General features: G+C 40.1%; 1 protein-coding gene across 5 annotated transcripts in view; it reads left to right on the top strand.

Annotated features, from left to right (window-relative positions):
- LOC308332149 (tropomyosin alpha-1 chain-like) overlaps positions 1-14,594 on the top strand; it is a 34,416-nt gene extending 19,822 nt beyond the window's left edge. For 2 of the 5 annotated variants that reach the window (XM_080787810.1, XM_080787813.1), the window contains 5 exons: positions 2,991-3,066; positions 6,418-6,480; positions 7,205-7,274; positions 7,603-7,681; positions 8,745-9,173. In XM_080787810.1, the coding sequence (XP_080643936.1) occupies positions 2,991-3,066; positions 6,418-6,480; positions 7,205-7,274; positions 7,603-7,681; positions 8,745-8,748 (292 nt within the window). In that variant the 3' untranslated portion in view covers positions 8,749-9,173. Of the gene's footprint in view, positions 1-895; positions 972-2,990; positions 3,067-6,417; positions 6,481-7,204; positions 7,275-7,602; positions 7,682-8,744; positions 9,174-12,899 lie in introns of those variants that run through there. The other 3 variants (XM_080787812.1, XM_080787814.1, XM_080787811.1) reach the window with 2 other exon arrangements.
- The last annotated feature ends 15 nt before the right edge of the window (positions 14,595-14,609 follow it).

Below are 14,609 nucleotides of genomic sequence, written 5' to 3'. Positions count from 1 at the left end.
CCATAACACATGAACACATGAGCAGTCCATAACACATGAGCAGTCCATAACACATGAACACATGAGCAGTCCATATTCAATACATTTTGTATTGGTTGAAAAGTGTATTGTTTTAAACACATCCACACGCTCCTTCATTGGCTGGTTTTTAGATGGACCGTAATGTTTACTAACAGCAGTCTCCATTGCAGTTTCTTGTTTGTCTTTTACATTTTTTTTATGAAGAAATGAAAGGTGTTTTTGGGAAGTTGACTATGGTCTAAAACAGTGGTTCTCAAAGTGGAGTCCAGGGACCTCCATGGGTCCTTGAGGGGCTTTAGTGTCCCCTTCAACCCTAGTTTATACTTCGGCTATTTGAAATTAGCTAATGGCTAATCTACACTCATCACATTGTGACATGTTGTGAGCTTGTAGATCTGATATTTTGGAAAGATTTAGAAAACGTTTTACACACATCATCAATGGGGGTCCCTGGCCAAAAAAAGGAGAAAAAAACATTTCAGATGGCCACCCGTGGCCAAATACATGAATTTGTTGGTCTTTGACATAAAAATGATTGAGAACCACTGCTCCACTACACACACAGTGGATCCTCACATCATGTGAACTCTGCCTGCCCCTCCCAGCCCCTGGCGGTTCCCACGGTCAACCACAATACTATAGCATGTTGGGTTATCATGTAATTTGCATAACAATATGGTTGTGTATCCCGTAACCAAAACAACAAAAAGAAAAAAATCATTTCCATGTGTGTGTGTGTGTGTGCATTTTTGTGCCCGCCCTGGGGTCTGTCCTGGGGGTCCGTTCCTGCATTCCAACGCATGACACAACCCCCATACAATACCCCCCCCCCCCTTCCTCGTGGCATGATGTGGCCCCGTCCCCCCACTAACAGCAAAGCCAGGACGTTGGAGGAGGAGCAGAGAGGCTATGACCAATCACTGAAGACCCTGCAAGCGTCTGAGGACAAGGTAGAAGTCTGTCTGTCTGTCTGTCTGTCTGTCTGTCTGTCTGTCTGTCTGTCTGTCTGTCTGTCTGTCTGTCTGTCTGTCTGTCTGTCTGTCTGTCTGTCTGTAACAGTTGATCAACATTTGTGGCAGTTACTGAAGTAGTAAGAATGGTTGATGTTGTTGAGGTTCGGATAATAGGGGATCGTCACTGCTATTTCCGTGGATTTGTCCCACACCGCTGACAGCCTGTGATTTATTCTATTTTGAAGTTTCCATGTGACTGCCGGGAAATGTTCGTATTGTGAAATGAAGTTATTTGGTTGTGAAACATGGCCCACATGTCCAGGTCGCCCCTTTTGCCAGCTGACGATTATTTGAGATAATCGCTTAAATTTGCATAATCGTCAACTTAAAAAGGAAGCAGAAATATCAGATTTACAATCTTACAATGCATCACTTCGTGGTGCGTTGTAAGCTTGTAAATCAGATATATCCGCTATTTAAAATGCAAGGGGGTTCCAGGCAAAACCAGTTAATCACAATAATTTTAAACCATCTATCCATTTATGTGTCGGCTATTCAAAAATAGCAAATATACAAGCTCACAGAGCTCTGCGAGCTTGTACGAACTTTCTTTGAGAATTATGCTTTTTCTTTTTTTTTATAATTTAGATTTTTTTTTACAAAACATAAATCTTCTCTTCTGGGGGTCCCTGGCATGACACCTTTTCAGAAGAGGGTCAAGACTCCCAGGCCATATACAGTACATTTGCAAGGTCCTTGACTTGAAAGAGAACCAGTGCTTTACGAGACAGATCAACATGCATGTGTGTCAGATAGGACAGTGTATGACTGGAAAACACATGTGGAAATCAGCAAAAAATGCTTACCGGAGAAAAGTCTGACATTGCGGGTAAGATCCCTTCCCCCCATCACCTCCCCCCATCACCCCCTTTCCACCTACTGGGCATCGACCCCAGCCTCATCCTGCATGTCTCTGAACTCTGCATGGTTTACTTCCTGCCTCTGCATGACTACCGTTTTATCCACACGTCCAACAACACTGTGTTTAAAGGACTGCACTTCTTAACTTCTTCTGTACGACCAGTGCCACAGTCATTTTTGTAGAGCTTGTTACAACACTGTCGTATGAATTAGGGTCATGCCTGCTTATCTTGGACGCATCTTGAGTTGTTCGTTTGGGATTTGTTTGCATACGGCATACAGAATACGGCATACTTCAGCGTTTTACATAACATTTGGGTTCCCGTGGTTATTTGTCATTTGTTTGAATTGGTGCTGTACAGGACTGTTCAAACTAAATCACTTAAAACTTAAATGGGGTCGGCTAGATGGTGGCTAACCTTAGCATTGCTACACAATACTAACGGGATGAAAATGTCCTGTGGAAGCCTAACGTTAGCCTAACCAGCCCGATCTCACCCAAACACGGTGAAATAACACGGATTGGCAATTCCGTACAAACACTACTAGAAAACTCAAAAATCGGTACATATTACACTACTACGTTTTTGACCGCGACGGAGGCATGGTTTTCACTAGTAGTGTATGTATGGAATTGCCAATCCATGTTTGGGTGAGATCAGGTTGACATTATTTACAGTTCTGTGCTATTGGGCTGAGTCGGCTCAATCTAACTTCACAACGTTCGCCACGGCAACTCGGTGGCCCTCGTGGCTCAAGTTCGTTAAATATCAGCAAGCTAGCTGCTTATTTGTGTTATGATGAATAGATAGGCACTGCTGGCTGAAATCTGCTTTCACCAATCACTGGAAACATTAATGTGATTTAATTTCTTCCTGCAACTCATATCGCTGTTTTCCAATTCACGACTCAAACTCTCAGCCCTGTGAAGATATGTGAATATAAATATCCCACATTTCCCTCACACACTTTCTCTCACTTTTATCTCATAAGAATTCTCTTGTTTCTCTTGGTCTGTCCTGCCGGTCTTGTTGTTCCATCATATGCTGTCTACCTTCCTCTTCCTCTGTCCCAAACACCCTCACCCAACTCCAGTAAATGTGCTGAACTGGAGGAAGAGTTGAAAAACGTCACCAATAACCTTAAGTCTCTGGAAGCCCAGGCTGAGAAGGTAGGGGGTCTTTGCGTGGCTGAGTGACATAGACAGGGGTTGCACGTGAGCATGTCTTATTCATAGGCATGTAACGATTTATCGTAAATCGATTCAAATCGATTCAATAAATCTATTTAATACAACATATTATCGCGACACAAACAACAGAGGGCATGAAAAAAAAGAGAAGAAACTACAGGATCTTTGTAAGGGAATTGATGAAAAAATAGTTTCCAGTCATTTGCTACTGTATTGAAAACAGGATAAGAGAAAACACAGTATTAGTAAAAAATAGTTACACAATCGATCACAATTAGTATTGTGATCGAATCATATAGTGAGTTGAGTGAATTAATGAATTACATGCCTACTTATTCATTTTGCTCTGTACAATGTACAAATAATATAACATCCATGAGATCTTTCTTTAAGGTTGTTCGGAGATGATTGCACTGTACAGTATGTATGATGAGTCTACTTGGGAGGTTGTTACATCCTGATGTTTGTGTGTGAATACACAGCCAAATCCTCAGTATTCCTTTAACTCTGGCAGGGTCAAAATTGGTCCTCGGGGGTCTGTTTTTGACACACTCTGGGTGCAATCCGTCCCCCTAGGGGTGGGCAATATGGAAAAATATCATATATTTCTCAAGCAGTATCACAGATCCACAATATTATCACAATTATTTTTCATTTTGGTTTTTATGGTTATTTTTCAACTTTAGTACAGTACAGTACAGCCACCTACAGAGTAACAAAAACTAAAAGAACAAAGTGTAACAGACCATTTAGAGTAGACCAAAATACATATTATCTTTGGCAAACCAAACCATTCTACAGAAATATAAATTAACCTTATAGAACATGAATACAGAATATGGATTCACGATTCTTATCACCATATATAGGCTACGATATCTCTGAAAAGGCATATTGTGGAGATATCTATATGTAGATATATGTAGATATATATTATTAGATTATCACCATATTGTCCACTGTGATTCAAACCGGAGTCTCCCTCACAGGAGACCAAACGTGTATACTGTATACTGTACATACATTAGTGCTCTTTCAAGCCATTATCCCTGCTCGGCCGGGGGAGGTTTTGAACTCATGAGCTTCAGGCTGTACTACGTGTCAACCTAGGAGAAAGTGCTCAAATGTTTTACTTTAAAAGTGTGAATACTGCAATGTAGAAATACTCTAGTAAAAGTCCAGAATTCAAAATGTACTTGCGTAAAAGTACAAAAGTATTGACATCAGAATGTACTTAAAATACCAAAAGTACCAAAAGTGCGCATTATGCAAAATGTCCCATTTAAAGTTTTCAAATCAATATAAAAATAAATAAAAAATCTTTTGAAAATAGATGAATGAATAGGGCTGTAGTGGTTATAATGTATGTTTTGTAATGTTTAATAAATGTAGTGGAGTAAAATTACAATATTTGGATCCGAGATGTAGTGGTGTAGAAGTAAAAGTACTGACAATTGGAAATATTCCAGTAAAGTAAAAGATACCTAAAAATTTTAACTGTAAAAGTACAGTATTTGAGTAAATGTACATTCCACCACTGTGAACCTTTAACCGGACACAAGGGTCTAAGTGATAATAAGCCACGGCAGATGTTGTTGTATTGTATTAACATGCTCTACCATTATACGAGTTGGTTAAAATAACATTTCAGATTGTTGTTTTAAACATGAGGATGTAGCTGTGTACCAGAGGAGATGTGGTGTCTACTCTACTGTCTAGGTTTGCTTTCATTCCAGTGGAGTTGATTGCAATCGTGGTTATTTACTCAATGGGTTAACCATTAAGGCATTAGTCTAGCCATGCATGCCCTTTGTAACATGATTCTAAAAAGGTCAAACTGTTTCATGACGGATGCAGATGCCAGCTGTGTCTGTGATGGAGATACTTTTACGATGGATTAAGGGCATGGGCGATTTCAGCCATTGCCTTGGCTTGGGTGAGCAGAGCTGCTTTGATTCCCTTTGACATGGACAAGTACATGTCTGGTTCACATTCCGTTACTTACTGAGCCTCCAGTAAAATTTAATTAAATAAAGCACGTTAGTATTCCCACATATCGTCGCTGTCAGGTGGAAACCTTGCGTGTCCAAAACTGTTACTTTACAGGAAATTGAAAGAAATAACCTGTGTTCCAATGGATCATGTGTTATTATTTTAGTTACAAGCTCTTGTTAATACTTGGTTATTTGGTTCAATATTTATAAAACTCACAGACAGACTTAACCATTTGAACTTGGTGACCCGATTTTGGACATTTGGGTTTTATATTAAAATTTTAAATAATTGCAAAATCTTTCAAAATGTTTTCCAAAATAGCGGAAATAAAAGCTTGTAGATTGGCTACGTTTCAGCAACACTATCATGCGACTAAGTGTAACATACAGTAGGGCATATTGAAATAAACTATTACAAAATAATAATAAAATAAATTGAGATACGCTTCTGCCCAACAGTGACTATGTCTGGGTCATTTGCCAGTCTGTTATTCACCTGATCTCCAGTAGACAATATGAAAACATGATGTATTATGATCATATTAAGCAAACATTCCTGCCTATTATGCTGGTCCAAATCTGTTCTGTTCATAAACAAAGCTCTACAGTTGTTTGGGTATATTCTGAGAGCACGGTGGCTCTGCTTCACACATTGCTGGTGGGTGAATATTTAATTAGTTAATACCGTCAGTAGACACTGTAGAGGTGCAATCTAAAGGACAGTAGCACGTCTATTCTACGGAACAGAGTTACTAGGGCACTATAGCCTCTGTACCCAGGCTTTTATTTTCGTTCGCATTTGGCTCAAAAAGAAAAGCCTGCTGAAACGAGACACATTTCCTGGGAGTGAAGTGAACTACAGTGCAGATGGGCGTCGCTCCAAATTTGGAGATGTCAATGTTGTCTGCTGTTTTCTACCAGGGAGGGGAGGGGCATGATTCAAACATTTAAATGTATAAATAAATATCTACATGTATAAATAAAACAAACAAAAAATGTATACCACAATTTTAGATCATTTTGATAATCTTTCGTGTGGTGTAGCTCATGAGGTCTGTGCCATGCGTTGCTCATTTGACAGACTTTGTGTTGATCAGTTCAGCATGAGGTGTTAAGGAATGTGTGAAACAACAACGTTGACTGATGTCGAGTGTCTTATTGTGTCTGTCTGGGAGAGATTATCTGGAGACTGATCTCTCTCGTATCTCTCAACCACAGGCAGAAACTCTCTCTCTCTCACAGGACACTTGTCTCTCTCACAGGACACTTGTCTCTAGAGGGAGAATGATCTCTCTCTGGTAGGAGACTGATTGCTCTTGCATCTCTCTCCCCACAGTACTCCCAGAAGGAAGACAAGTATGAGGAGGAGATTAAGATCTTGACAGACAAACTGAAGGAGGTGAGTGGGCCACTTAAGCAGCTCCACATTCTGGGCATGTTATAATATAATAGGCGGACATTCGGCGAAAATAGCCACAGCGCTATAGTGTGAAGTCAGCTTGCTGATCAGCTATGTTTGGTGAAAAGATTTGGTAGGAGGGGGAAAAAGGAGGGGCACATGTACACTACAGTATAGACCCCTGTGGGGCCCCCGGTTTCTAAAGTATTTAGGGCGTTTAAATGTGGCGTGGGAACTATTAAAAGCCATGGTGTCATGAAAGATTAGATTTGTGAAATGAAGATTGTAGAGAGAATAGAAAAGTGCACCCCAGATGGTGCAGATCTGTGCGTTGCCAGATATTTCTGACCTCTAAATGCAATGGGTAGAGAACCCGCCTAGGAAGCAGAAGGTCCCAGGTTCGATTCCCGGCCCCAGTAATGTCTCAAGGTATCATCTCTGAGCAAGACACTTAACCCCTATGTGCTCGTCCCCCTGACGCTGACCACTTTAGCATGAAGCAATCAGCTGGGTGAAGCTGAAAACTGAATTTCCCATGCGAGTTCAAATGGGTCTAATTAATATGATTACGGTACTGTAGTTGCTAGAACAGCCACATAAAAAACTAACAAAAGAAACTTGGTGCCTACTGCTTAGGAAACCAGTTATGTCACCTCCCCAGTATGAAAATACAATGTAAACAAATAGTTGTCTGTTGAACTCATTCGTTTATTTTCTGCTTTAGGCTGAAACCCGCGCTGAGTTTGCTGAGAGGTCTGTGGCCAAGCTGGAGAAGACCATTGACGATCTGGAAGGTAGAATTTTTACCTTTTTTCCCCCTCACAGATTCATGATGAGACCTTCCAACCACCTTTTCAGAGTGTTATCCTCATCACCCATTCCACTGTTTAATGCAATTATACAGTTTTAAGAGATTATTAACCACTGTGTAGTGTATTATGTACACTGAAGTAGACAGGTGGCTGATAAAACAAGTAGATGAAGGTTATACGCCAACAATGACAAGTAGATTTTAAGCCAATGGAATTTATTATTTATTTTATTGCTTTTCTTTTAATACCTATATTTTAATATTATTTCTTTGCAACACTGTCTTCTCTCCTCCTTGGGGTTGTGCCACAGATGAGCTTTATGCACAGAAACTCAAGTACAAAGCCATTAGTGAGGAGTTGGACCATGCCCTCAATGATATGACCTCCATGTAAATACCGTCTGTGTGTGTGTGTGTGTGTGTGTGTGTGTGTGTGTGTGTGTGTGTGTGTGTGTGTGTGTGTGTGTGCGTGCATGCTATACTGTACACTGGAAGATGCACACTTTTCAAACTTTACTAAACAGTTTGCAGTGCAGTGAAACATCCAGTATTAATTTCACTTTTCCACTTTGTTTCAACTAATCCACTTTTAGATCTGATTTGAGTGGAATGCTTCAGCTCACATGTTTGTGTTTCTTTAATACCTTGTGAGCAACTATACATATTAGTGTAATTGTTTGTTTTTGGCCTCAACAGCTGCATCTTTTTTGTTGTGTTGACTAATGACAACATTAATCTCTCTCTGTCTCTGTCTCTGTCTCTCTCTCTCTCTCTCTCTCTCTCTCTCTCTCTCTCTCTCTCTCTCTCATACTGGTGTGATTTTGATGCACTTAAAACTCTCACAAATTAAACAAATTGCAGAAGATCACAATAGTAGATAATAGTTGTAGATAGCTTATTGTCTACTGTAGAAACAGTGGCCTTCATTAAGACTTGTGTAGTGGTATGTCAACTGTGTACAATCACGATACACCAATCATGATGCTAGGTTTGATTCCCAGTAGGAACAACGTATATTTATATGGAAATGTTTATGTTTAAACATTCAGTTAGAGGTGGTTAAGTGTGAGTATAAAGTTCAAAATGGTTGTGTTTACACATTAGTTTAGAGATGGTTAAGATTAGAAAATGGTTTTGTTTAGATGGTTTAATTTAGTTGAATTAATTTTTAAAGTTAATTTTGCTATCAGACTAACCTAATGGTCTATTTTGGACTCCTAATGGTCCTCAGATCCAATGTTGAGAACCAGCGATCTACTTTCTACATCAACAACAGCTATTTAGATTTCTGACTGGTTACTGAGTTCATGTAGCCTAATGTCACAGAGATCAAACTGACTAATTTTAAAACTTTAACGCACCGTCATTGCATGGCTGTGTGCCAGATATCATAGACCCTAACCGCGCTAAAACCGTAAACCGATTTAGTTACTTTACCCTCCTGTACTTCCAGATAAAAGCCAGGAAGCCGTGTCACTCTCTCAAGATATGGTTTCAAGACTCGCAGCTCTGCTACTGAACTCATCCTCCATCTTGGTTTCATTTCTGTTCTCCGTTTGTCTCTTCCCCCAATTCTGCCTTTTTTCCCTTTAATTTGCTCTGTCTTTCTTTGCTCATTCCTTTAATGTTTGTAAAGCCTTTCTCCTTTAAAGGCCATCCTTGTAATTTTTTAGTTGCACATTTCTTTTCTTTTTTTCACCCTTTTTTGTCATAGCCCCATGTTTTTGTCAACCGATACTTGCCTAAGCGAGTACAAATCATCAAGGATTGTGAATCCTGTTCTGTCTCCCTTATCTAGGCTCTCTTGCTTTGTAACTCTTCTTCTTCTTCTTCTTCTTCTTCTTCTTCTTCTTCTTCTCTATAAATGTTAAATCTGTCTTCACTTGCTTTTCTGTCTGACTTCATTCTTTCTGCTGATTAGCTAAAGACTTGATAATACCAGATTGCCTCAATCGATTTTTACAACGCAACTGAAAGCAAAAACACATTTTAATGTTGGCTCACACAGTTCCATATAATCAAAATATAATATAGTAATAAATACACTATAACTATTACACTCTGTGCTTTCTCTGTAGAGAGGTTTATCTGTCTCCGTAATGGTCATCACATAAGTTCACATAAGATATCCAGAATACTGAATCTGTTACAATCTTCACACTGGATGCCTTTTATAAAGAAACAGAGCTGTATATTGCTTTTTTGAAGAAAGAAAGAAAGTCAGAACTATATTTGAATTTTCTGCAATGCACACTTATCCTAAAATCATCAAATAAATACAACAATCTGTCTCACAGTCATAGTAAATATGTTGAAATGTGTAAACATGGACGTTAAGATAAAACGTGACATTATGTCATTTCAGACAGGATATCGGAAATATTGTGATATCACAAACTAGCTCCAGTGGTGGAAAGTATTTAACTACAAGTACTCCAGTGGTGGAAAGTAACTAAGTGCATTTACTTAAGTACTGTACTTTAGTACAAGTTTAAGTTATTTGTACTTTACTTGAGTATTTCCCTTTTCCAATACTTTTACTTCTTTATTATTTGATACTTTGAAGATTTTGATTATTATTACAAAACATACCGGTACATTAACCACTTCAGGCTATTTGTAGGTGCACACAGGATACAGGTCATCAGAACACAGTCTAAAAACTGTTTGCCTCTGCTACTGGCAACACCTGCGCCTGATTAGGGCCAGTATTAAATACCCTTCCTGTAACCATGGAAACCTGAACTTGATTGACAAATGACAATGAAAACATAAACAATATGGTGGCTCAAATGGCTCTTACAATAGCTAATCTACAAGCTCACAATTCGTTGCATCGTGAGTCGTGACACATTGTGAACTCGTAGATCTGCTATTTTCAAAACATTGTTATTTGAAAACTTTAAATGGGACTTACTTTTGGTACTTTAAGTACATATTGGTGTCACTGCCGATGGTTTGTGTACTTTTACTCAAGTACATTTTGAATTCTGGACTTTTACTTGTATTTACATTGCAGTATTGATACTGTACTTTGACCTAAGAAAATAAATGTAATGCCCTTTCCACCACTGAAGTACTCTTAATAGTTTTTCCATGCATTTAGTATATTTTATAATCAAGTTTTCATTTGATGACAGTTGGTGACCTACAGTTATGCTGTTATGTCAGGAGTAGCCTAGCTAGCTACATTTGGTTTGAAGCTCTGCTCTTTCATAAAGACTTCTGATTAAGAAGATATGCCCCACACTTTGGAGAGAATTGCTGGGTAGGGATTAGTTGACCATGTTTCTTCATGCTGAAATGGTTACACTCAGGATGTGACCATATGTATACAATTTACTCTTTAGCAGATGTTAGAGGGTTGGGAGAACATGCAGACAGACCTGTATTAAGCATGGAGCATGACTGAGGCCTGTATAAGACTCTGGGCTGTAGGGCTGGGGTGATATGTCTTCAAATCAATGTCGCAATAAGGACAAACTCATGCCTTGATTAAGATTAATGAAACAATTTCATTTGCTGCCTTCATAGTTATCTGACAAGGTCTGTATTGTGAATATTACATGTGAAAAATAATGATCAATTTTAATACAATAATTGATTTCCATAAATGGCTGATCTACAAGCTCACAACCCATCCCGATTCAATGTGTTGATATTGCAGATTGGCTATTTTCACAGACTGTTGGTCTGTGTCATTAGTTTTAGGACATAGAGAGAGAGAGGAGAGAAGGAGAACCGTCATGATTATTTATGTTGGGGGATCACATTGGATTAGTTAGACACTGGGATTGGTAGGGAAATGAGAGCGTCAACCTTCTTATTAAAGTTTTGTTTTACCAGGGTTTTTTCGTTTATTAAGGCCCTACGGCCTACACTGTTCTCTCTGCATTGTGCATTCTATGTACAGTATGTAATTCCCTCGCTTATTGAGTTGCTCTGGAAAGGCTAAATGCCTAAACTGTAATTGTAAGTAGGTGACAAAGCTTCAATCAGCACAGAGGCAAAGCGCTTCATTAGGTTAGAGGCAGAGGACTGAATAGCACAGTAGAAAGAGAACATAGCAGTTGATAATGAGAGAAAGAAGGCAGGGAGGAGTGTGCATAGTTTAGAGCCATATGAGAAATGGAGAAGGCTCAGAAAATCACCGCCTACTCATTGCTCACCAAGCGCATACTCCCCCAGGCCAGAAGTGTGTTTCTCCTGAGTCCTTCTAGAAGTGGACCTGGCTATAGAGCATACACAAACATACATGGTGGCAGCGGTGGCCGAACGGTTTGCGGAGCGGTCTTGATATCGGAAGGTCGCGAGTTCGTATCCCCAGACCGGCACGTTAAAATTACCACCGCTGAAGTGCCCTTGGAAATGTTCTATGAGCATGCAGGGCCTGGCTGTAAACAAGTTCTTGAGCTTAGTCCAGTTACCCTGGGTAAACATAGTACCTTTCCTTTACATTAGTGTCCCTTATGTGTCCTATGACTACCTCCAGTATAGCGAGCCCACGTATCAGGCACTTTGGGCGACCCATGAACTTTCTTCCAGGCTGTGGGCCCAAAATTGCAATACCGGATACAAATTATACAATACCAATTTGCTTTTACCGATCGCATCCGTTTAGATTTTAACCACTTTATCCATTATTTTATACTTTGGCTATTCAAAAAGAATAAAGTGACCCGCAACAGCATGATGTTACGTTGTGAGCTTGTAGATCGGCTATTGTTGAAAAATCTACTCTTATGGGGGTCCCTGGCACAAAATGGGGGGGGGGGGGGGGGGGGGATGAAATGAACAGCTGTGTTTGCTGTGTTTTATTTGAGTTGCTTTGAACTTAACTTAATCTTACTTATACCTGAGTAATATCTAAGTCAGATAATTTTGCTTATATTTGAGTAGGATATTCTGCCCCCTGCTCAGCTGTAAGCATATCAGGTATCATACATGTAGCAGCCTGAAAGCAACAGAAACTAGCAAACATCATGAAACATGACATGCTGTGATGCAACACATTAATGTTGTGGTTGCTACAGGTAGCTGGCAAGTCCCCCAGTAAATGCAAAGGCTCGCACGCACGCTCACACATGCACGCATGCAAGAACACGCAAGCGTACACACGCAAAAGTACACATGCACACTTCACTCATGCTTTGAGTTGCTCTGCCGTCTTGTGGTGACTTTGTCAACCGATATTTTATATGTTCACTTTTATCTCAGGACCTCATCATCTCCCAGAGTTGTTTAGTGGAAGCTGCCATTTTGTGTGGGCACAATCTGAGAAAATACAATAAAGAACAAAAAGAAACATCACGGTTCAATTCCCCAGATAAGTAGTAGGACAAATCTGGATGGGGAAGTGAGTGACCAACAATCAGACCTCCCTTGGGCAAGGCAGTGAACCACCGAATTGTGGGGAGTATAGGAGTATTTGAGATAGCTGAAGACTTTTGATTCAAACTTTCAGCCTACGAGACTGTTACACTTTCCATCTCTATTGCATGTCACATGATGAGCCTGGGCAAATGTGCGGTTTTATTTGCACTGTGTGGGATATTTGAGACGACTGAAGATGACCGTTTGTCTCCATGCACCACTCCGTCTCTTCCAGACATGCTGGAAGGCGCCAAGGTCGAGAACTTGAAGCTGAGTGAAGACCTCAACCAGACCATGGCCGAACTCAACAGCTTCTGATGATATGCATGGATGATGTTGGAGACAACCCCACCCCTCACTAACCCCACCCTCCTGAATTCCCCCCAATGACCCACCCGTCCTTTATGTCCTGTTGACTGTCTTGTTTTTTAATGTTGTCGGTCAGTGGGTCGGTGTAATTCACCACGATTATACTGTATGATAGATGAGAGTTGCATAAAGAAAAACACTACACTAATAGGGGCTGTGTCCACACTCCACAGTACGTTTTTGAGCACTTTGGATATCATGTCCACAGTGCTTCTTAACACAACTTTCGCCGCCATTAATTAATAGCGTATTGCCACGGTTTTATCGCGCGTAACACTTACTTTCAAGAGCCAAATATCCGTAATCGCATGTTACAGTGACAAAATACTGTGTGTGGTGTCATGACCGGACCGAATCTACACGAACGCAAAGACGAGACGGAAGCGCGACGGGGAGAGGTCAGGAGAGGGGCATCCATTTTACCGTGCTTCAATTAGCGATTCCGTGCTTCAATCTCTGTCACGGAAACGTTTGAAAATTGTGAGAGGCAGTCTGAGTCATGTGACTAGGTTGTAGTAAATTTAATGACCAGCAGGCTCAAATGTGACATTAATGAGCGGTGCTCGATCCTCAATGTCAAACATGCTGAAATGTGACAATGCTGAAATGTGAGGCACTGCTGGTAAGAAGAGTGCCCCACTGAGTCTTTACCATGAAAATGCATGACAGCAATGTGCTGGCAGCTTGAAGAAATCTGCGAACACAGCCCCCCTTATGTTTCTACAGGATGTTTGGAAGAGTTGAGGTCATTTGAACGCATTAGTAAAGCATTGATAGTGGTGACTATATCAGGCCTGGGTTTCTTCAGTTTAACCCTGAGTGTACCTTGTGCCCAAAGGTCGCTGCACACCGGGGCATGACAAGTTCCTATATCTGTTGCAAATACTTGTTAGTTGTTACATCAAAACTCATTCACATATATTCACATAGGTAATGCGTCATTCAGGTTGATGCCTTTATTCGTGATGAAAAATCATCCTTGTCCTGAATAAAATCAGTTATCACTGCCTAATATCTGCATTCTTTGTGGATGTACTAATGAAACGTGAATTCATTGCACAAAATAACACCTCCAGTCTGTACGGACCTTAGAAGGTTAATTGACAGACGATCGCACAATAGTGTTGCTGACACAAACTGAGCTTGGAAATCAATTTGCATCAGCAAGCAATACCGTCTTTCTACAGAGTATTAATTTGGCTTAATACTACAAGGATAATGTTAGGAGGCATGTTATACTTGCGATTAAGTTATCCAACTCAATGAATGTTCACCATGTCAACATGTCGCAGTTTAAAAATGCATTCGTTTAATCTATCTTGAGGACTGGCAATGTTTATATTTTTCCTTGATGGTATATTCACTATATTGGTTTGAAGTGGCTACCAGTGACCATAATCACACAGCAGCCCTTTTGCTTTATATGTCTCATTCGGTTGACATGGGCTCTCTCTCCTCTGCATGCTGCTCTGTTCATCTTTAACACTTCAGATCAACTCATTGTTTTCTGTTCTTGGTGGTTCATTAACCTCAAATGGAAAATAAATGAATACTTCTTTGACATTGTCTTTTGAAA

The sequence above is a fragment of the Protomyctophum bolini genome (assembly GCF_963924005.1).
Source record: "Protomyctophum bolini genome assembly, chromosome: 17".
Taxonomy (NCBI): domain Eukaryota; kingdom Metazoa; phylum Chordata; class Actinopteri; order Myctophiformes; family Myctophidae; genus Protomyctophum; species Protomyctophum bolini.
Note: the sequence above shows the minus strand (reverse complement) of the source record. Positions and strands in the feature narration are given on the sequence as shown.